The 22,427-nt window shown below is 51.4% G+C and overlaps 3 protein-coding genes across 3 annotated transcripts in view; 2 read left to right on the top strand and 1 right to left on the bottom strand.

The window, feature by feature from the left end:
• Window positions 1-22,427, bottom strand: part of LOC137457881 (zinc finger protein 850-like) — a gene marked incomplete at its 5' end in the record, with an annotated part of 203,219 nt that overhangs the window by 123,265 nt on the left and 57,527 nt on the right. The window lies entirely within an intron of this gene.
• LOC137457870 (olfactory receptor 14A16-like) lies at window positions 13,430-14,362 on the top strand. The gene has a single exon (XM_068169616.1). The coding sequence runs from the start codon at window positions 13,430-13,432 to the stop codon at window positions 14,360-14,362; it is 933 nt and encodes a 310-aa protein (XP_068025717.1).
• LOC137457872 (olfactory receptor 14A16-like) lies at window positions 21,007-21,774 on the top strand (the record flags this gene model as incomplete). Its single annotated transcript, XM_068169617.1, has 1 exon — window positions 21,007-21,774. A coding segment is annotated over one exon (768 nt), but the record flags the coding sequence as incomplete, so codon positions are not given.

The raw sequence follows: 22,427 nt of genomic DNA on the forward strand, positions 1-22,427 counted from the left end.
TTGAAACTGACACATCTCCCATTACAGACTGAATGCTTTTATCACCTCCCAGTACAGCCTGGGCCCCTCCCATCCTCTCTACTCAGTCCCCTGCTCCAATGCAGTGGAGCTGAGCCAAGCCCTCACCTCACCCCTTACAGTTCAGCCCCTCCCAAACCCACTCCTGACCCTGACTCTGCCCCCATTGCTCATCCTGCCTCCACCTTTACCCTTGGCATTGACCCTTGGGTGTTAAACCCGAGCCTCAAGCCAGCCACAAACTAAACTCTGCCTCTCAGAACTGACCCTCACCTGAGCCCTTCCTAGAACACTCAGCAGGACATCTGAGGGAAGGAGACTTCTTAACTTTCTCACTAACTGTTAGAAACTCTCCCACTAGTTCAGAGCTTAGCTTTCTGACATCAAGAAAGTAAACCTGGAGCTTGGGAGAGCAAATGGAGCTAGAGCAGCAGATGGCAGCTCTAGACAGAGAGAGAAATAAGGCTGAGTCTGGAAAGCAGGCTGGGTTCTCACACCCCTGGGCCTCACTAGCAAGAGAAGGACAGTTCTGTGGGATTGGCAGAGGACCAACAGGAACAATACAAGACAGACGACATGGGGACTGCAATGTTGTTTAAAGGAGAGGAGATGGCAGCAAAGACCAATACATGGAAGGACTTTCTCTATCAAATAAGTTTTTATCCTTCTAATGCATGTGTGTTACTGAGTCCTAGATGAGGACCATGGCTAACCTTGTCAGCACACTTAATTTCCTCATCTACGGTGTTCCAAGGCTTAGGGTTCCATGGAAGGTCATCTCTGGATGGACGCCCCCTAAGAGCTGCCAGTATAAGGCATGTCCACAAAGGAACCTTACCAAGGTACCTGCCTAGATGCCTATCTATTCCACTATCTTTTGAGAGGGTTCCAAGCTGAGATGTTGACTTGTCCCCCACTAATGAAGCAGGGGTCCCTGTATCATGGCACCTGCCTGGCCATGTAAGAGTTGGCTCATTCTCTGCTCTAATGTAATCCTTTCTTACATGCCTGATTTCCTGCCTGGGGGCATTAGCTTCTTGGATATCTTCATCAGTCTCCTCCTTTTGAAGTGGCTGTCCCCATAATCCTGCTGCTGTCCTCCGTAGGACGTCTTTAAGTTCAGAAGCACCTCCATTATCTCCTGACTTACCAGAACCTGTATCCTGTCCTGCATCTCCACTGTCCACTGATGGCCTCAGCAATTCAGCTATATCTTTAAGGCAAACTTTATCTCCATTTTCAGAAGGATCCTTTTCAACGGAAGGTCCCTGACCAGCAGAAGGATCTTGCTGTTCTTTCTGTTCCTCTGCCTTGTGCCTGCCCCTTTTATCCAAAGCTGTGATTTGTTTAACTGCAGCTGCATTTAAGTTTACAGCAGACTTTGCAGAAGCAGAAGGGGTTTGCAAGGAAACAGCACTGGTGGGTGGACTTTGGGACCCAGTGTCTGCTGTGGAACTCGCTTCCATTCCTGCTGCTGCAGGTGGAAGAGATTTTGCCTCATGAATGGCTTCCAGTGGAGCCACAGCCACTGGCACTGATGTTGTGAGCTCTGTCTGCCCCCCGCTGGCTGAATGCCAGAACTGCTGCCGGTCTCACTCAGAGCTGCTTTCCCATTAACTCCTGTCTTCCTGTTTCTCCCTGTTTGTCCTGTTTCTGTGTCTTCCTCATCACTGGAAATTTTTGCATTTGAGTTAGAGCTAGCCCTATGACATCTGCGTCTGCTACGTCTGGAAACAGAGCACCTATTCTCTGCACATCTCAGTACAGTGCCATCAATAAAATCATTTTGGGATCCCAGCTGCTCACATAACTCTCTGCAACAGGAATGCTGAATTAATATTTTTCTGCAGGAGCAGTTCCAGTCACATTATCACATCTGTTAAGACAATGAAATCCCATGCAGCAGTCATACAGCATTTTCAGCTTCTATTTAAACCAAAGGGACAGTTTATATGCCAAATATCTTCCTGGCTTACCCAACTTCAAGGCCATGCATCATTTGTCCAGAATCCCAGTCAGAGCAGAATATATCAAATGCCACAAAACCCCAAACAGATTCATTTTGCTTCCTTAATCTGAGCAGCAATTAATCAATCAAGCAATTGCTTCACACTGAATAGGCACCAATATTTTATATTTTTTTGTGATGGGTTGAAGTTTTCCCCCAACATTAACTTTGCCAGACCAACTCAGTTAGAAGCATATGGATCTGTATTTACAAGCAACATGTGCACTCTACAATGGAATGCAATGAATGTGTACAAAAAATACAGGATTTACAATAGTACACAGATACTTACAACTAATAAACAGCACAAGGACCCCCCCAGCCAATGACCAGGGGAATCTACTGTCTTCTCCCTCCCTGGCTCCCCCTTATCCCCCTGCACAAAAGGGACAAGAGAAAGGAGCAGATAAGTTAGGCTTAGCCAAGGTCAGCCAGAGCACATTATCTCTCCTGAGTGAAGCAAAACAGCCAAGAGAAGAGGTGGTGGAGTCACCATCATTGGAGGTGTTCAGGAGGAGACTTGATGGGGTTCTTGGTGCCATGGTTTAGTTGTTTAGGTGGGTTGGACTGGTTGATGGGTTGGACACGATGATCTTGACAGTCTCTTCCAACCTGGTTTATTCTATTAAATTCTATTAAGAGAGAAGAGAGAAGAGAAGAGAAGAGAAGAGAAGAGAAGAGAAGAGAAGAGAAGAGAAGAGAAGAGAAGAGAAGAGAAGAGAAGAGAAGAGAAGAGAAGAGAAGAGAAGAGAAGAGAAGAGAAGAGAAGAGAAGAGAAGAGAAGAGAAGAGAAGAGAAGAGAAGAGAAGAGAAGAGAAGAGAAGAGAAGAGAAGAGAAATGGAATTTTTATGATATACCCCATCTTATTCCAGATATTTATACAATGAATTTGTTTAGAATAATCTTTTGTTCTCCTTTTAACACCCAATAGTGATTTACTTCTATTTTTCTGCTCAAAATCTGTAACTGAATTTTAAAGGCATAAAACCACCACACATGCCTGCCAAGAACCACATCCTTACATCCTTTGATTGGAACAGGCTGCAGAAGACACCTCCTTGACACACTGGAACCTCTTATCGGGAAATGCTTTTTAGCTAATACATGTGGTTAGGTTTTATTGGTTAAGTGATTGATAAGAAAGAGAACTGAAGCAGCTACTCAGAGCAATACTGGAGATTGGGGGTTAGGGATATACTGCTAGGGAATATTTGGGACTTCTGCTTTGCTTAGCTACTTTGCAGCAGGGTTCATGCCCCTGCATTCATCACCCTAAGAGACCTCGTTATAAGGACCTGCTACTGCTACTGTGGAAACAGGGGGAGCAATAACTACACCTCCCAATACAGACTGAATATCTTGAGCACCTCCCAGTGCAGGACAGATCCTATGACACCCTCCAAGTACAGCCTGGGCCCCTCCCATCCTCTCTGCCCAGTCCCCTGTTCTAACAGTGAAACTGAGCCCATGTCTCAGCTCACCCTTTACACCTCAGGCCCTCCCAAACCCACCACTGACCCTGACTCTACCCCCATTGCTCATCCTGCCTCCACCTTTACCCTTGGCATTGACCCTTGGGTGTTAAACCCGAGCCTCAAGCCAGCCACAAACTAAACTCTGCCTCTCAGAACTGACCCTCACCTGAGCCCTTCCCAGAACACTCAGCAGGACATCTGAGGGAAGGAGACTTCTTAACTTTCTCACTAACTGTTAGAAACTCTCCCACTAGTTCAGAGCTTAGCTTTCTGACATCAAGAAAGTAAACCTGGAGCTTGGGAGAGCAAATGGAGCTAGAGCAGCAGATGGCAGCTCTAGACAGAGAGAGAAATAAGGCTGAGTCTGGAAAGCAGGCTGGGTTCTCACACCCCTGGGCCTCACTAGCAAGAGAAGGACAGTTCTGTGGGATTGGCAGAGGACCAACAGGAACAATACATGACAGAAGCCATGGGGACTGCAATGCTGTTAAAAGGAGAGGAGATGGCAGCAAAGACCAAGACATGGAAGGACTTTGTCTATCAAATAAGGCTTTAGGCTTCTAATGCCTGTGTGTTACTGAGTCCTAGATGAGGACCATGGCTAACCTTTTCAGCACAGGTACATTTTGGAGCTATCATTCCATGTCCATGCAGGTTAGTGAAGGATACTGCTGAATGGCTATGGGAGGCACTGAGTTTGATTTCCTCACTTCACATTCAAGATCCTCCCAGGACCCCTCAAGGACAGCTCCCTGCAGTGAGCACATGGCTTTATCCCTGGCCCTGGGGAAGAAATGCCCCCAAAAGTGGCCTTTTGGGACAGAAATGTCAAAGAAAAACCAACCAAAGAAAATACTTTATTAGGGTTGGGGTTTCCATTCTAATTAGGCATTAGCCTTGGGTTGAGGTTTTCCCTTTACCTCTAGCAAGCCCAAAGTGTTGAGGAACAAACAGCCAAATCCCAGCCCAGCTGCAGTGGTGGTAGTGGCTGTGCTGACTCAGCATTGTCATTACTCCCCTCAGCACTGGCTGGTGCTGAGGAGGACAGGGGCACATTTGCTTCTGAGGAAAGAAGGTGTAAAAGATTAAATTGCAGTTCAATCTGCTGGCAGAGGCCCCCCCAGGGGGGTCACGTTTGGCCTGGCAGTGCTGGGGTCGGTGTATTGCTCTGTCCCCTGTGGCACGCTAGTCAGCGGCATGGGGGTGAATATGCCAGGTGAGGGAGGAGCTGCGGATGAAGCCCTTGCTGCAGCCTGTGCAGGGGACGGGCTGGCACCGGTGTGGGTGCTGCGGTGCTGGCCACCTCGGTGGAGCTCTTGCCTCGGGCAGCTCAGAGGTGCAGCTGCTTCTGGCTGTGGACACAGTCGTGTTGGAGGTAGGAGCTGAGGGTGAAGCTGTTGCTGTAGTCACCACTCACAGAGGGCTGGGCACTGAGCTGGGGGCAGTGAGGCTTCAGCAGCTCCAAGGTGGGTGGGAAGCTTTGCCCACACTCAGGGCACTGATGTGGCTGCTTGGGTGGCACAGAGGGGCTGATATGGGTTTGCCCTCTTCCTCCTCTTCATCTTCCTCCTCCTTCTCTTTATTCTTTTCCTATCATCCTCCTCTTCTACATCATCCCCTTTGTCCACCACATAATTATTGTCCTCTTCCTCCTCCTAATCCTCACATATTTCATCCTCGCTGTCCTCATCCATGTCTTCATCAACCACTTCTACTATTCCTCAAGGCTGAGCTTTCATTCCTCCAAATTATTCTTCAGGTGATTCTTCTCTTCCAAGATCTTGTCCAGGTCCTTCTGGGAGGCCATGCTGCTGAGAGGAATGGTCACCCCTGTGCTCTTGGGCAAATTCTTGGGGACCAAGCAGCTGAGAAGTGAGGACACTGTGTGTGACTTCTTGCAATGGAGGGAGCAGAGCCCTAACTCCAGTGCTGAGTCCCCTGGTTGTAGTGCTGATGGGGCTGACACCTCCAGGATGTAGCCATCCCAACCATCCCCCTCTGCCCAAGCAACTGCTACCTGACCACCTGGGGCTCAGGGAGGTGAACTCCTAAATTCCCAGCACAGTCAATGACCCTCAAAGCTCCACAAGTGGTGAAGTGTGGTTTGGGAGAAGGGTCTGGAGAGGGTTGAGAGGTGCTCAGGGGTCAGCAGGTGTCTGGGATCTTGCTGCTGTCCCAAAGTTGGGTTCTTTACTTTCTGGCCTGTTCCAAGGAGCAGAGATGCAAACTTTGCTCCTCCCCAGCACAGAGGAGCAGGGCTGATGGAGAGGAGAAGGATATGACCTCAGACAGAGAGAAGCAAAGGGTTAGAGGAGAGGACTGACCTGCAAGGAATGGCTCAGCCCTGACCAGTGCTCTCCCACCCTTGCACTGCTTTCCCTATGGCTTGGGGGTTGGTCACCTCCTGCCAGCTCAGTGCATCTCTGCTTGGATCACAGCCAACAGGGAGGTGATAGAAAACTCTGAAAGTTAAAAGCTTCAGGGTCTGTGCAAGTGGCAAAAGATCCCAGGATGATTCAGCATCCAAGGTTCTCCAGATCAGAGAAACACCTGATGAAAGTCAAGGATCTCCTCCTCTAAATACAGTGGCACTAAACCCAGACCTCTCCTGGATCACAGCAGCTGTGTCCAGCATCTCCCCCACTCAAACATCTCTCAGGCACAACCTGCACCAAGAGCCAGCACCAAGTCAGACTGCTCTAGGCTCAGTTCTCATCCTCTGAGAATGTTGAAGTTTTGTGAGTGTTTGCCCTGAGCTGCAGGAGAAGGAAACTGAACTCCAGGGCAGCCTCTCTGCCAGCCACCTTTCTACCTCTTTGTGTCTTTGGACATACACCTTTGCTGTCATCATGTTGGGGGGCTCTATGTTCTACTAGAAGCAACCAGCTCTGTCCCTGTGTCTCTGTGCTTGGTGTTTCTCTCCAGGCACAGGATTGGTTCATGAGGAAAGGCTGCTAGGATCCAAACTTTTCATCTGCTTCTCGCTCTCAAGAACTCTTGACTGGCTGAGAAATCACAGCCATGGCAGAACTTGTTGGCTTTGCCTCATCCTTGTGGACAGACAAGCTGCTGAGAGACTGCTTGTGCTGAGCAGATGGGTCCAGAGGGCTTGGATTGCTGAGGGAACTTTCTCAGCCTTGGCTTTGCTTAGCTTCCAAACAGCAACAATTCTTCTGTGGCTGTGTGCAGGCAGTTCTCTAAGGAGAGCAGGGGACAGCTGGTGCCATGGAGCTGTGAGCTCCAGCTGCAGAGAGCAGTGGAGAAGTCTGATGCAAGGAGCAGGGTGTAAGGCCCAGGTGGGCAGGGACAGCGATGGGGACATTGGGGAGGGTGAGGAGCAAAGTTGTCCACTCAATGTCAGCCCTCAAAGGACAGCTCCTCCTCCCAGTCCAGACCTCCTGAGCAGACACCCTGCATCATTCTGGCTTGGTGGATGCTACTGTCACCTCTGCCCTCATCTGAGAAAGAATGAAATAGTTTGCCATCAAAATCTGAGCTTTGTGAGGTGCACTTGGAAATCTGCAAGTCAACAACAAAGACACAAAGAGCTCCTCAGGGCACTTGGGAATCATTCCATGAACCTCAGGTACTGAGAGAAGAGTGAAGAAACTGCAAGAAGCAAGAAGCAAAACACAAAGTACCTTGAAGCATTGATTGGCCCCACTGAGGCTTGTTACTGCCAAAGCCTCCCCAGGGACTCGTTGGAGCAGCTCAGGAGAGGCTGTGATTGCAGCAGACAAAGGCAAAGTGCAGGAGAGCAAACTCTGGCTCTGGTTTCTGCAGCACAAAGGCCAAGGCCTGAACACGGCCCCTGGACAGGCAGATCCTGTCCCTCATGTGTGGGTCAAGGCTCTTCAGGTGCAGTGGGGGTGGGGTGTGGGTTTCATAGCAGCATAGCATGGCCTAGGTTGGGAGGGACCTCAGAGCTCCTCGTGCTCCAACCTCCCTGCCATAGGCAGGGATGCCTCTCCAATGGACTCAGCTGCTCAAGGCTTCATCCAGCCTGGCCTTCAACACCCTCAGGAGAGGGCATCCTACCTGGACAGCCGATTCCAGAGTCCCACAACCCTCATACAGAAGAACTTTCTTCCTAAGACCCAGTCTAAACCTCCTTTTCCTCACTTTCAAACCTTTCCCTCCTGTCCTGTCGCCAGACACCCTCATGAAAAGTCCCTTTCCAGCCTTCCTGTAGGATCCCTGTAGGGTTTGTGATGCTGAGTGGAGGACAAGGGCCTGACAGTCCCCAGCCTTCCTGGGGCTGTGGAAAGAGGCAGTGAGTTCCTCCCAGTGCCTTAGGACAACAGCTCCTCACAGGCTTTGGGGGCAGAGAATTGCCAGTCAAGAGGGCACAGCCTTGGCTTCTCTTCATCACTCCCACCACTGCCATTGCCCTTTGCCAGCTCTCCCACAGCTTTGTCCTGCACTGTCTCACAGCTGCTTCTCCTGCCCTGCAGGCTGCAGACCCTCATCTCACTTCCCCACCTTGGCCTTTCCATGCCTTCACTGACACCTACCCACACTCACACTCTGCTCTTTGGGACACAAAGAGAAGGGCTGATCCCAGACTCCTTCTGGAGATCTTCTCAGGCCACAGCACTACCCTTTGAGAGAGGTTTCTTGCTCCTCATGGCCAGGCTGCACCATCTGGCAGTGTTCCTCTCTCCTGCTCTTTCCTACCTCACCAGGAGCTCCCAAGGCTGCTGGCCTTGCAGTTTCTTGGCTAGACAGCACCAAGGCCTGTGCCTGCTGCTGTCCCATCAGGTACTCAGGCAGCAGAGACACAGCCACCAAACCATCAGCCCCTTCCTGCAGTCAGCCCAAGATATCTGAGATTAATCTCCCTGGGCCAGTAGGGTTTATTCTGGAGTGACACACAGCAGTGTCCCAGCTCTGTCAGGTGTCCACATCTGAGCTGGCCTCACTGACCCCTAATGGAGTGTGGGATATTCAGAGACACAGTCTTTCCCCATCACTCACACAGGCCCTGCCCTGCAGCATCAGAGAGCCTTCCTGGCCTCCTGCTGCCTCTGCCAGTGGCTGGGATGCTCCTCACACTTCCAGTGCCTTGGTACCCCCCAGCAACAGCTGATGGTGTTTTTGCAGTTTTTGAGGTTCACCTCAGCTCATCTGCTGACATCTCATCTGCACAATGCAAACAGGCACTGCTGACCTCCTGAGGCCATGTCCTCCTGTGGAGGGACAAAGAGTCTATCCAAGCTGAGGTGTGAGGCTGCTGCTGGAAACAGTGGTTGTGAAGGCTAGTCTAGGATGACTGCCCTGGGACAGCTTCCCAGGGTGTCCAGTGAACACAGACACAGTCCAGACCCTTCTCTGCTGATCCTTCAGGTCATTTGCAGGAGGTCTGGTTGTGTGAGGACACTGCTGTGTGCCCCAGCCCTGCACACTCACACACTTTAGCTGTTCCCTGCTGTCTGCATCTGTTGGACAATTTCTTGGGCATGCTCTTGAAGGAAACTTTGGAAGAAGACCTAAGCCTTCAGACACTGCCCTAAGGAGATCAGCTCTCTATGTGGAACTGCTCTTGTGGAGGCCATCTGAGCCAAAGAATTTCCCATGGTTTGTGTCTGCCTGTGGTCATGGGACTGCCACGCATCAGGATGGTGCCCAAGCTGCCAGAGCATTCAGGCCTTGCCCCAATACAGGGGCTCAGCAGGAGAGTGTGGAAGTGGAAGGAGAAGAGCCCTGGCAAAACAAGTGGCCAATGGCCAATGGGCACTGTCGTAAACAACCGGCTGCAGCCTATGGGAGGTGTGAAGCTGGAATTATGCCATGCTTGGCATCAGCACCAGCATCCAATGCCATGGGTGTGTGCAGGGGTCTGTACCACCTGGTTCACACCTTGGCCTTTGCTCTCCTCATGAAAGGAGGGGGAACTTGTCCACGTGCTGGGACAAGTTTCAGTATCTGGGCATAATTCTGGGCATAATGTACCTTCACCACATGGGGTCAGGAAGGTCAAGCTATGGCTGGAGCTGAACCTTCCTAGGCATGCAAAGAACAAGAAGCAGATTCTCCAGGCCTGCCAGCCAGAGAAGGAAAGTCAAAGGAAGGATGTCCTCTGTGATGAGCCACACTGGACAGATGGTAACAACACATGAGGAGAAGGCTGAGCTACACAAACACATTTAGCTTCAGTCTTCACTGGCAGCTTCTCTCCTCACATCTCCTGAGCTGTTGGACCTCAAGACAGGGACTGTGGGTCAAAGCCTGTGGAATCCTGATCTAAATCCCTGCATTGATTGTAACCAGCTGTTGGGGTTTGATTTGTGAAGTGCTGCTATGAAATCCCACAGCCTGAGCTCATGATTCACCAGAACTGTTGAAGGGATTTCAAACTGCTGCTGCTGCTGCCTTCAAGTTCTACAGGAGCCACAGTGCCTGGGAAAAGCACTGCCCCTGAAATCCCTGCACCCAAACACTCTGAGTCATAAACCAGAGACCAAGTATGACACTAGGATTGCATTTAACCCCAGACAGGCTTCTCTCTCAAGTTGTTGAGAGAGTGAGGGAGTCCATTCAGAGCCTTATGAGTCAACAGAAGGGCTTCCTTTAGGCCTTTCTTCCTGGGCTCCATGTAAAATCATTCCATCCCCAAGGAGATTTTCCTCTCTCAATCTTTCTAATCCTCCCCCAAACTAATTTTCCTCTGCAGGATTCTCCCATGGTGAAGGTGAGAGAGTGACCCTTGGCACCAAACTGAACCTGTTGACATCTCTGTTCCCTTTGCCGAATTCCATCCAATTAATTCCAATGTCTCAGATTCTCCTCCTGTCTCAGCAGAACTCACTGCTGCTTTCCCTTCTGAGGGAGGTGCCTTTGGGATTGGAGTGGATTTGCCCAAGCCATTGCCATTCATAGCCAGGAATGGCAACAATTTCCTTTGTATGGGGGTGCAGGGGCCTAGGGGAGATGCAAACATCCCCATGGTGTAGGGGGGTAGCTGCAACCCTGTGGAGAAGGGGTTGGGGATATTGGAATAAAAGAATCCTGGAATGGTTTGGATTGGCAGAGATGGAACAGAGCATTGAGTCCAACACCCTGACCATGGCCAGGGACATCTCCCACTAGGTTGGGTTGCTGAAACTCCTGACTTTGGAGACTTCCAGGGATGGACATCCCCTTCTCTGGGCACCCTGTTCCAGTCTCCTGCCACCCTCCTTGCAAAACATTTCTTTCTTCTATCCAATCTTAGTCTCCTCTTTCAGTTCAAAACCACTGCCCCTTGTCCACCCACTACAGCACTTGGTCAAAAGTCTCTTTGTTGTCCTATGAGCACCACATCTCCATCTACAAAGACCTTGGAGAATGCCCAGAGATCTCCCAAGATGTGCTTGGGAGGCCTCAAGTACATAACTAGTAGGTAGAGGCTGAAGGCCATGGGCTCAGTAGTGTGAAGAATGAGGACAAGATCAGAGTAGCCTGAGAGTGCTTGGGGAGTGGTTTGAGACATGGAGAAACTTTTCTGCACATTGACAAAGTGCAAGAGAAAGAAACAAAGCCACAAAGTGCAGCTGGGGAGGTCCAGACTGGAGATGCGGAGAAAGAAATGTCACTGCAAGACATCCCCCAGCAGGAGCCTGGAGCACTCCAAGGCTTGGAGTTTCAAGGAACACCCAGGGAGGATGGAGAGAGAGCAACAAAGGAAGGTGCCAGCAAGGTGGGGCAGCTGGCTGGGTGACTACAGCCTGCAGGGAAAGAGGCTCAGCTGATGCAGCAGCAGAGGACAGCCTGAGGGGCAGATGACAGAAGGCTGTGCAAGAGCTGAAAGGCTCCTGGCAGAGCCAAGCTCTTCCTGCCTTTGGTTCTGGCTGTGGTCTGTGCCACTGATGCCTCTGAGGAGACAACTCCTCCTTGCAGCCCTGGGGCCTCATTGCCTCCTTGTCCATCCTCAGGAGCCTGGGAGGGGTTGTGCCATAGTCCAGCCCTTGGCATTGCTCCTCTCCACATCCCACTGCTCCATGAAGAACCCCGAGGAGTGAGTGAGGGACAGGATCTGCCTGTTCAGGAACCAGGGCTCAGGGCTTGACCCTTTGCATTGATGAAACACCTCCAGGTTTGCTCAGCATCAGAGACATCTTCCTCTGCTTCTCCTGACCTCTCAGCACTGCCTCCAGTTCTCTGCTCCAACCACAGCCTGCAGACACTTTCCCAGCAGTGTCCTCACTGGGACCCATCAACAAGAGAAGAAACTTCAGAGTTTGAAAGTGACTTCAACTTCTGGAGAGGTTTCATCATCTCCCTCTCAGTCTCTGATGTTTACCTGGCACCAAAGCCACCAGAGGGTCATTAAAATGCCCTTGCGTTGGTCCTCTGCTGCTCAGCTGGGCTGAGCTCCCTGGCTGGAGGGAGCTGCTGGAAAGTAGGCAGCAATGAAAAGTGTCAGCTGTGCCCAGGAGCAGCTCCTCTGCACAGCACAGCAGGGCTGAGGGCACTGCCAGTGGATCTCAGGAAGATGAAGAAGGCAGAGAGAGCTTGGAGGTGTCCAGGAGGGTGACTGAGAGCTGACAGGAGGAGAAGTCACTGCAGGCACTGACATGGTGAGTCTGTGGGAGCAGGGCAGGGCAGTGCAGGTGCAGCTCCTGGAGGTATCTCCTAAAGCTGGCACAGCCACAGCTGGTGGGGGCTGGAAGGAAATCTTCCTGTGCAGAGGCTCTTTTCAGGCTTTTCTGAAGAGCTGTGGAGCCCTGGGGTGCAGGCAGGGGTGGTGAGGGCTGTCCTTCAGAGCAGGATCCCTACTGCCCAGGGGCTGTGTGCTGGGGCAGGGACTCTGCTGCCTGCCAGGCTTAGGTCTCAGCCTGCCCAGAGAGCTCCACACAGTGCTGTGGGGAGAAGCTGTGAGTGGCAGGAGACAGCCCTGGCATAGCAGGGCAGGGTAGGACAGGGTAGGGCAAGGTTCTTCTGCTGTGGGGATGGAGCTGTGTTGGCCAGAGCTGCTCACAGTTCTAGCTCCACCCTGGGCATTTTTGAGGAGGCTTTCCAGAAGAGCATCAAGGCAGCATTTTGCTGGAAGGGAAGGAGTCTTGGCTTTGAATGTTGATCCCCTTGGTGTGCTGGGAGGGCAGTGTGGGACTAGAGTTTATTTCACTGCTGTTCATAAGAATCTGAGGTCTCATTAGCCTTTGTCTGAGCTTTTCCTGAGCCCCTGCACACCCAGAGCTGCCCCTGGGCAGTGTCCTGCTGCTGGGAGGGGTCTGCAGGGCAAAGCTGAGCACACAGCAGGTGGGATGGGCTCTATGAGCAGGGACAGGGAGGGACAGCTGCCAGCAGCAGAGACTTGGGCAGCAGGGGGAGAGGGATCTGCTGTCAGAGATGCCCTGGCAAGGGGGATCAGGCACCTCTGTGCCATTCTCTGCACTGCAGACACATTTCCCAATGCAACCTTTTGCTCTCCTCTTCTACCCAGCAGAGGCAGTACCCTCAAAGCTATGGGCTCCAGGTCAGGAGTCACAACCTTGGCAGCTGACATTCATCTGAAGGCTCCTGGAGTGTGCACCCAAAAGGAGGACAAAAGCTCTGCAGTTCCATCCCGTGTGCAGCAGTGAGCAGAGCTTGGTAAGGAGAAGGCTTCACCCCCAGCCCCTCTGCCTTTCTCTCTTCCCTTCACTGTCTCTGCAGCACTGCACAGCTGGTCCCTGTTTCTCCACCTCTCCATGGGACTCTCATTCCCTGGGATTGGGCTGTTGGTCATTTTCTGTTCAGACACCAGAGGAATCTTCATGGCAATTCTGGGTCCCTGCTGTGTTTGAAGTGGTGATGAACCATCACTGGTTGGAAGTGATGGGGAATAAGCTGATCCATTCCTCATGCAGCTCAGGGAGGGAGGTTACAATGATGCTGAGAGAAGTGTGCCCTAACTTGTCACTGCCTTTCCCTCCTTGGACAGGTCTCCATGGCCAGAGGCAGCAGATGGCCAACAGCAGCTCCATCACTCACTTCCTCCTCCTGCCATTCTCAGGCACAAGGCAGCTGCATCTCCTGCACTTCTGCCTCTTCCTGGCCATCTACCTGGCTGCCCTGCTGGGCAATGGCCTCATCATCACCACCATAGCCTGGGACCACCACCTCCACACCCCCATGTACTTCTTCCTCCTCAACCTCGCCCTCCTTGATCTGGGTACCATCTCTACCACAGTTCCCAAATCCATGGCTAATTCCCTGATGGACACCAGGGACATCTCTTACACAGGATGTGTTGTCCAGGTGGCCTTTTTCATATTCCTAATTCAGGCAGAGTATTTTCTCCTCACCACCATGTCCTACGATCGCTATGTTGCCATCTGCAGACCCCTGCACTATGAGACCCTGCTGGGTAGCAGAGTTTGTCTCCACCTGGCAGCAGCTGCCTGGGGCTGTGGCTTTCTCACAGCTGTTCTGCACACAGCCAATACATTTTCCTTGCCCTTCTGCCCAGGCAATGCTCTGGACCAGTTCTTCTGTGAAATCCCCCAGATGCTCAAGCTCTCCTGCTCCACATCCTACCTCAGGGAACTTTGGCTTATTGTGTTCAATATCTGCCTAGCATTTAGCTGTTTTGTGTTCATTGTGGTGTCCTATGTGCAGATCTTCAGGGCAGTGCTGAGGATGCCCTCTCTGCAGGGATGCCACAAAGCCTTTTCCACCTGCCTCCCTCACCTGGCTGTGGTCTCCCTGTTTATCAGCACTGCCATCTTTGCCTACCTGAAGCCCTCCTGCATCTCCTCCCCATCCCCGGACCTGGTGGTGTCAGTCCTGTACTCAGTGGTGCCTCCAGCAGTGAATCCTCTCATCTACAGCTTGAGGAACCAGTTGCTGAAGGCTGCCTTGAGCAAACTGATCACTGGATGCTATCAGAAGCAATAAACTCTTTGTCTTCTCCTGCAGAGCAGTTCTGATGTCACTCAGTGCAGGCCCAGCCTGGCTGCTGGAGTTCTGGCTGCTGCTGGGGCTGTTCCCCTTGTGAGAATGTTGTTCCCACACAAATGTCTTTCTTCAGACCATTTCTGGTTCAGTGTTGTCCTGTCTGCTGTGACCCAGAGGCTGCAGACAGGAGGAGCTGTGTTCCCTGTGTGTTCAACACGATAAAGGACCCTGCAGGGAGTTGTTTCTCTGTGTTCTTTGTTCCAAGGTTTCTGTGGAGCTGCAGGGCAGTGCCTGTGTGCAGAGGTGGAGGGGCAGAGTCCAAACACAGCAGCTGTGCCAGGCAGCCCCAGAGCTTGGGCTGCCCTCAGCTGCTCTTTCTTCCCTTCCACCCTCTCCTACTGATCCTCTGTGCTGGGGCAAGGCCTGAGTGCTCTGGCAGCTTGGGCACTGTGCTGCTGTGTGGCAGTGCTGGGACTGCAGGCAAGGAGAGTCCAGGGCTGCTTGTGGGAGAGAGCTGTGCTCCAGACCAGCACTGCCATCAGAACAGGAGGTCTCCTCATGCCTTCATACCCCAACCCCTTCCCATTACAGACTGCACCTACTCCACTGTCCATACTGGATACCCTGACCCCCTTCCAGTATAGACTCAGTCTAAACATGGTTCCTTTAATCCCTCCCAGTACGGATGTGGCCTCATTCCAGTTCAAACTGGATCCTACTGTCCTCTAGCACTGCAGCCTGGTTCCCATCCCAGCACAGAATATATCCCCTGGCTCCCTTCCCAGTACCATCTGGATCCATCCCATTAGAAACTGCACACTCTCATGCCCTCCCGGTACAGTCTGGGCCCTGTCCCACTCTGTTTAATTCCTCCAGGTACACATTAGGCTTTGTCCCAATAAAAACTGAATCCCCTTGTGCCCTCCCAATGCAGATTGGAACTCTTTCCAGTACAAGCTGCATTTCCTGGGCCCATTCCAGTGCACAGTGGACTATTGATGTCTGAATGAGGTGACACCACCACTGAGTGCTGCTGTGCCAGACATGCTGGAGCTCCAGGATGAGCTGGAGTCAAAGGCAGCCAAGGGGTTCTCTGCAATCAACATTGCCAATGCTGCCTTCTCAATTCCATTGGCAGCAGAGTGCAGGCCACAGACTGCACTGGGAAGGCTGATGCCCCTGAACATTTACAGTACATCTATGACATCATTGTGTAGGGCCACAGGGCAGAAGAAATGTTGGAGAAAGGAGAAAAAAACTTATTCAGATAGTTCTGAAGGCTGAATTTGCCATAAGAAAAAGCAAGGTCAAAGGACATGCAAAGGAAATTCAGTTCTTGGCAAGAAAATGGCAGGCTGGATGCTGTCATGTACCTATGGACATGATCAACAGGATAGCAACCATGTCTCCACCATCCAACAAGAAGGAGACACAGTCTGTCCTAGGCCTTGTGGGGCTCTGCAGAATGCATGTCCCAGGCTGCAGTCAGCTTGTGAGCCCTCTCTATCGAGTAACCTGAAAGCAGAATCAGTGTGAGTGGAGCAGTGAGCTACAAGGCTATGAGCAGAACAAAGATGAGGGAGCTGTGCAGTGGCCCTTGGGCCTATCTGAATGGCACCAGTGGTGCAAAATATCCTCTACACTGCAGCCAGGGAGCATGGAGAGTTGTCCCCAATAGGTTCTTTTCACACACAACAGGAACTCTATCTCCCTGTGCTACTGGTAACAAATCAGACTGAGCTGGACCTGCTGTGGTGGTTTTAGGCTATGCCTTTAAAATTCAGATACAGATTTTGAGCAGAAAAGTAGAAAAATAGAGATAAATCACTCTGGGGTGCCAAAAGGAAAACTAAAGATGATTCTAAACAAATTCATTGGAGAAATATCTGCCATGAACCAGGCTGCACCTGAACAGTTCTTGCTCTTTTCTGATCTCTCTGCTTGCTTTGCTCAGCAGAGACTAATTGGCTTCTGGCTGACCTTAGCTTGGCTGTGTTGTTTAGTTAAGTCTAACCCTTTGCTTTTCTCTCTGCTCCTTTCTCTCTTGTGGGAAAGGGGGTGTGGGGCAGTGGATCAGGTCTCTGACCAGGGGGTTTCTGTGTTGTTTGCTAATTGTAAATATTTGTATAATATTGTAACTCCTGTATATTTTGCACACACTCATTGCATTCCATTGCTTGTAAATACAGCTTTCATTTTGCTTCTAAGTTGGTCTGTCAAAGTTAATGTTGGGGGATGGAATTTCAGCCCACCACATACAGTCAACTTGTGAGCCCTCTCTACTGAGTGACCTGAAAGAAGAATCATTTTGAGTGGGGTAGTGAGCAACAAGAAGGCTTTGAACAGATCATGCAAGAGATAGCTGTGCAGGAGCACTTGGGCCTATCTAAACAGGACCACTGGTGCAAAATGTCCTTTGAATTGCAGCTGGGGAGCATGAAGCACTTGGAGTCTCTAGCAGAAGACATCAGGTGAAACCTGAGGTAAGCCACTGGGGTTTTGGAGTAGGAATAAGGGGTGAAGATTGTACTGTGTTTGGGCTGAGCTGGAGTTAATTTTCCTCTGACCATCCTGCTAGTGCTGTGCTTTGCAAGGCTGTGGCTGGGTGTTGGTAACACAGCAGTATTTTGGCTGCTGCTCAGCTGAGCCCTCAGGCTGTGCTTTTCCAAAATTTCCCTGCCCCAAGGGTATGCTGAAGGGGGAGGGGGCAAGATCTTGGGAGAGGACACAGCCAGGCCAGCTGCCCAGAAGTGGCACAAGGAGTGCTCCATGGCATGCGTGGTCAGCTCAGAGAGACCAACCCCCATGTGATGCTGGGCAGTAGACATTCACTTCTCTTTCTGCTTCACCCTGTGTGGTCTACTCCTTGTGCCTGTCCTTAGTGTTAAATTGCTTCTATCTTACACTACCTTTTGTTATCTTTCCCTTCTCCCCTGTCCATCTAAGAAGGAGAGTGATACAGTGGCTTTGGTGGGCATTAAACCCAAGCCAGGGCCAAACCAGACACAAGCCCAGTCACAAAGGCACTACAGGGTCGGGGAGGAACCATTCCCAATGCCCTGGGATGAAGCAAACCCTGCACAAAGTCAAGAAGGCCAATTGCAGCTGGGCTGTGGCAGGAGGAGTGTGGCCACCCAGACACAGAAGTTGTCCTCCCCTGACTCAGCACTGCTGTGGCCACATCTGGATGCTTGGTGTCTGGGTGTCAGGTTCTGAAGTCTGATGGAGAGCAGAGGAACTGGGGAGACTGCAGAGGAGATCTCCCAGGATGGGGCTTGACATATCTGTGGAGAGGCTGAGGGACCTGGGATGCTTCAGCCAGCTGAAAGGAGGCTCAGGGCACTGCCCTAGCAGTGTACATATGGCTGAAGGGTGATTTCAGAGAGGATGGAGCTCTTCTGGGAAGTGGGAAGAAACCAAAAGCTCCACAAAGTGCAGCTTGGAAGGTTCAGAGTGGAGATGAGGCCAAAGAAATATCCCTCAAAGGGCAGAGCTGCTATGCATGAGGCCATCCAGAGGGATCAGAAAATGGCAGGGAGAGCTGAGATAGCTCAGGGAAGGGATGGAAATGTCAGAGAGAGAGCTGGGAGGGAAAGTAAGATTGGTGTCAGCAGCCTGAAGGGAAAGAGAAGCAGGCATGGGACAGTGTAGGAGAAGCTGAAATAGGGATGGCCAAGGGCTCTGGCAAGGCTGAGAGGACCAACAGGACCAAGGCCTTTGTGCCTTTGGCTCTGGCAGTTGCCTCTACCACCAAGGCCTGTGAGGAGAAACTTTGCTTTGAGGCTTTGAGGTTCTTCTAGTCCAAGGGCAGTGGTCAGGGCTTGGACTTTCTGCTGCCTAGACCAAAGGCAAGTTTTTCTGCCCTTGTGGCCGGTTGACGTTGCCCCCTTAGGAAAGGGAATATGGTGGACGGAAGTTGGTAAACGGAAAGAATAATCTAAACTAATTTCATTGGAAGAGTGGGAGGAAGCACCTTCGGAACTGGGAGTGAACTGAACATTTCCAGCACTTCTCTGTCAGTCTTGCTTCCGCCTCTCCACGGTGCAGCAGCTCTCTCTCTCTGCTCGGCTTTCTGCCAAGGCCTCGGCCTTGAAGACCAGATACAGGCCGGTATTAACTCCCTTCCAATTAACACGAACTGCTTCTAACATTTTTTTTCCTCTCTTTTCTTTCTCTTTCTATCCCATTCTGGGGAAAGGGGGGGAGAGAGGGGAGAGCGGAGGTGGGGAACCCCCTCTGCCGAGGGGGGTTACTCTCATTTCTGTGTTACTCTGTTGTATATCTTTGTATATATTGTGGATATTGTAAATTTGTAAATATTCCCCTGCATACCCTACACTGCTTTGTAAATATAGCTCCACTGCCTTGCTAATTCAGCTAGTGAGTTTTTTTTTTCCTTTCCCTTCAATTTTTTTTTCCCTTTTACCTTACAAGGGGGAAGGGAGGAGGCTTCTTGGCCTTACCCTTCCACCCCACCACAGCCCTGTACTTTGCCTTTGTCTCCCTGCAATCATGGTCTCTAACAAGCTGCTCTAACGAGTCCCTGGGGAGCCTTTGTCAGTAACAAGCCTCAGTGAGGCCAATCACTTTGGAGTTTTCTTCTGCCTTGGACTTCTTGAGAGGCTTCCTGGCAGTACCTTGGCAGAGTCTCCTGGCAGTACCTAAGGATGATGTAATCAGCCCCAAATACTCCATGGGGCTCATTAAATACTGCTGAACCTCTAATTATTGCCAAGGTTTCTGCAGCTAATGGGAGAGGTTTGTATTGCACAAAGCATCTGATAAAAATGATTTCACAGGGTGAATCAGAGATCTGACCCGCAGGTGAGGGACAGGATCTGCATTGCCAGGGGGTGGGGGTCAGGGCTTAGCCTTTTGGATCAATGAAACCCCTCCAGGTTTCCTCAGCAGCAGAGCCACCTTGAGCTGCTTGTCCTGACCTGTCAGCACTGCCTCAGTTCTCTGCTCTCACCACAGCCTGGAGATGCTTCAGTGCCTCCAGTGATGCTTCCCTTGCATCCACTGTCTCCTTCTGGTCTAACCAGACCCTGAGGACCCTTTCCCAGTATGCTTCCCTGGGACCCATTAACAGTAGAAGAAAGTTCAGAGTTTGAATCTGACTTTGACTTCTGGAGAGGTTTCATCAGCTTCTTCTCGATCCCTATGGGTTACAGGGCACCAAAAGCCACCAGAAGAGTCATTAAAACACCTTGGGCTGGTCATTTGCTGCCCTATTGGGCTGGACTGCTGGGCTGGAAGGAACTGCTGGCATGCAGGCAACACTGCAGGAGACATCTGGCCAGGAGCAGAACAGCACAGCAGGGCTGAGGACACTGCCAGAGGATCTCAGGGAGATGAGGAAGGCAGAGAGCGCTTCAAGGTGGCCAGGACTTGGGAGGGTGACTGAGAGCTCACTGGTGGAGAAGTCACTGCAGTCACTGACACAGTGAGGCTGTGGGTGCAGGACACTGCAGCTGTAGCTCCTGGAGGCATCTCCATCTCAGCAGCTGACGCTCAGCTGAAGGCTCCTGGAGTGTGCACACAGAAGGAGAACAAAAGCCCTTCAGTTCCATCCTGTGAGCAGCAGTGAGCAGAGCTGGGTAAGGAGAAGGCTTCACCCCCAGCCCCTCTGCCTTTCTCTCTTCCCTTCAGTGTCTCTGCAGCACTGCAGACCTGCTCCCTGTTTCTCCACCTCTCCATGGGTGTGGTGGTTTTAGGCAATGCCTTTAAAATTTAGTTACAGATTTTGAGCAGAAAAGTAGGAAAAAAATAAATAGATCACTCTTGGGTGTAAAAAGGAAAAGAAAAGATTATTCTAAACAAATTCATTGGATAAATATCTGGAACCAGAGGAGCTGTACCATAACAATTCTCTCTCTTCTGATCTCAGCTGTTTTGCTTTGCTCAGGAGAGATCACCTGCTTTGGCTGGCCTTGGCTAAGTCTAACCCACTGCTTTTTTCTCTCTCCACTCCTCCTTTCTCTCTTGGAACAGGGGGGATAAGGGATAGGGGCAGTGGAACAGCTTCCCTGGTCTCTGACCAGGGGGATTTGTGTCATTTACTAATTGTAAGTACCTGTCTAATGTTGTCACTCCTGGATGTTTTGTACCTGTTCATTGCATTCCATTGTAGAGTGTAGCTCTTGCTTGTCCATACAGCTTCATTTGCTTCTGAGCTGCTCTGGCAAAGCTAATGCTGGGGGGAAATTTCAAACTACCACAATGGGACTCTTTTCCTCTGGGATTGGACTATTGGTCTCTTTCTGTTCTGACACCAGAGGATTCTTTATGGCAATTCTGTGTCCCTGCTGCATTTGAAGCTGTGATGAACTCTGCCATGGGTTGGTAGTGATGGGACTGAGCTGATCCATTCCTCATGCAGCTCAGGGACAGGGGTTACAGTGAGGCTGAGAGAAGTGTGCCCTAACTTGTCACTGCCTTTCCCTCCTTGCACAGGTCTCCATGGCTAGAGGCAGCAGATGTCCAACAGCAGCTCCATCACCCACTTCCTCCTCCTGCCATTCCCAGGCACAAGGCAGCTGCAGCTCCTGCACTTCTGCCTCTTCCTGGCCATCTACCTGGCTGCCCTGCTGGGCAATGGCCTCATCATCACCACCATAGCCTGGGACCACCACCTCCACACCCCCATGTACTTCTTCCTCCTCAACCTCGCCCTGCTTGACCTGGGTGCCATTTCCACCACTGTGCCCAAATCCATCATCAATTCTCTGAGGGACTCCAGGGACATCTCCTATGCAGGATGTGTACTCCAGGTCTTCTTTTTCATGTTCCTAATTGATGCAGAGTATTTTCTCCTCACCACCATGTCCTACGATCGCTATGTTGCCATCTGCAGACCCCTGCACTATGAGACCCTGCTGGGTAGCAGAGTTTGTCTCCACCTGGCAGCAGCTGCCTGGGGCTGTGGCTTTCTCACAGCTGTTCTGCACACAGCCAATACATTTTCCTTGCCCTTCTGCCCAGGCAATGCTCTGGACCAGTTCTTCTGTGAAATCCCCCAGATCCTCAAGCTCTCCTGCTCCACATCCTACCTCAGGGAACTTTGGCTTATTGTGTTCAATATCTGCCTAGCATTTGGCTGTTTTGTGTTCATTGTGGTGTCCTATGTGCAGATCTTCAGGGCAGTGCTGAGGATGCCCTCTCTGCAGGGATGCCACAAAGCCTTTTCCACCTGCCTCCCTCACCTGGCTGTGGTCTCCCTGTTTATCAGCACTGCCATCTTTGCCTACCTGAAGCCCTCCTGCATCTCCTCCCCATCCCCGGACCTGGTGGTGTCAGTCCTGTACTCAGTGGTGCCTCCAGCAGTGAATCCTCTCATCTACAGCTTGAGGAACCAGTTGCTGAAGGCTGCCTTGAGCAAACTGATCACTGGATGCTATCAGAAGCAATAAACTCTTTGTCTTCTCCTGCAGAGCAGTTCTGATGTCACTCAGTGCAGGCCCAGCCTGGCTGCTGGAGTTCTGGCTGCTGCTGGGGCTGTTCCCCTTGTGAGAATGTTGTTCCCACACAAATGTCTTTCTTCAGACCATTTCTGGTTCAGTGTTGTCCTGTCTGCTGTGACCCAGAGGCTGCAGACAGGAGGAGCTGTGTTCCCTGTGTGTTCAACACAATAAAGGACCCTGCAGGGAGTTGTTTCTCTGTGTTCTTTGTTCCAAGGTTTCTGTGGAGCTGCAGGGCAGTGCCTGTGTGCAGAGGTGGAGGGGCAGAGTCCCAGCACAGCAGCTGTGCCAGGCAGCCCCAGAGCTTGGGCTGCCCTCAGCTGCTCTTTCTTACCTTCCACCCTCTCCTACTGATCCTCTGTGCTGGGGCAAGGCCTGAGTGCTCTGGCAGCTTGGGCACTGTGCTGCTGTGTGGCAGTGCTGGGACTGTAGGCAAGGAGAGTCCAGGGCTGCTTGTGGGAGAGAGCTGTGCTCCAGACCAGCATTGCCATCAGAACAGGAGGTCTCCTCATGCCTTCATACCCCAACCCCCTCCCATTACAGACTGCACCTACTCAGAGTCCAAACTGGATACCCTGACCCCCTTCCAGTATAGACTCAGTCCA

This window comes from Melanerpes formicivorus, unplaced genomic scaffold (genome assembly GCF_026170545.1).
Source record: "Melanerpes formicivorus ecotype bairdi unplaced genomic scaffold, bMelFor1.0.p_v2 SCAF_206, whole genome shotgun sequence".
Taxonomy (NCBI): Eukaryota; Metazoa; Chordata; class Aves; order Piciformes; family Picidae; genus Melanerpes; species Melanerpes formicivorus.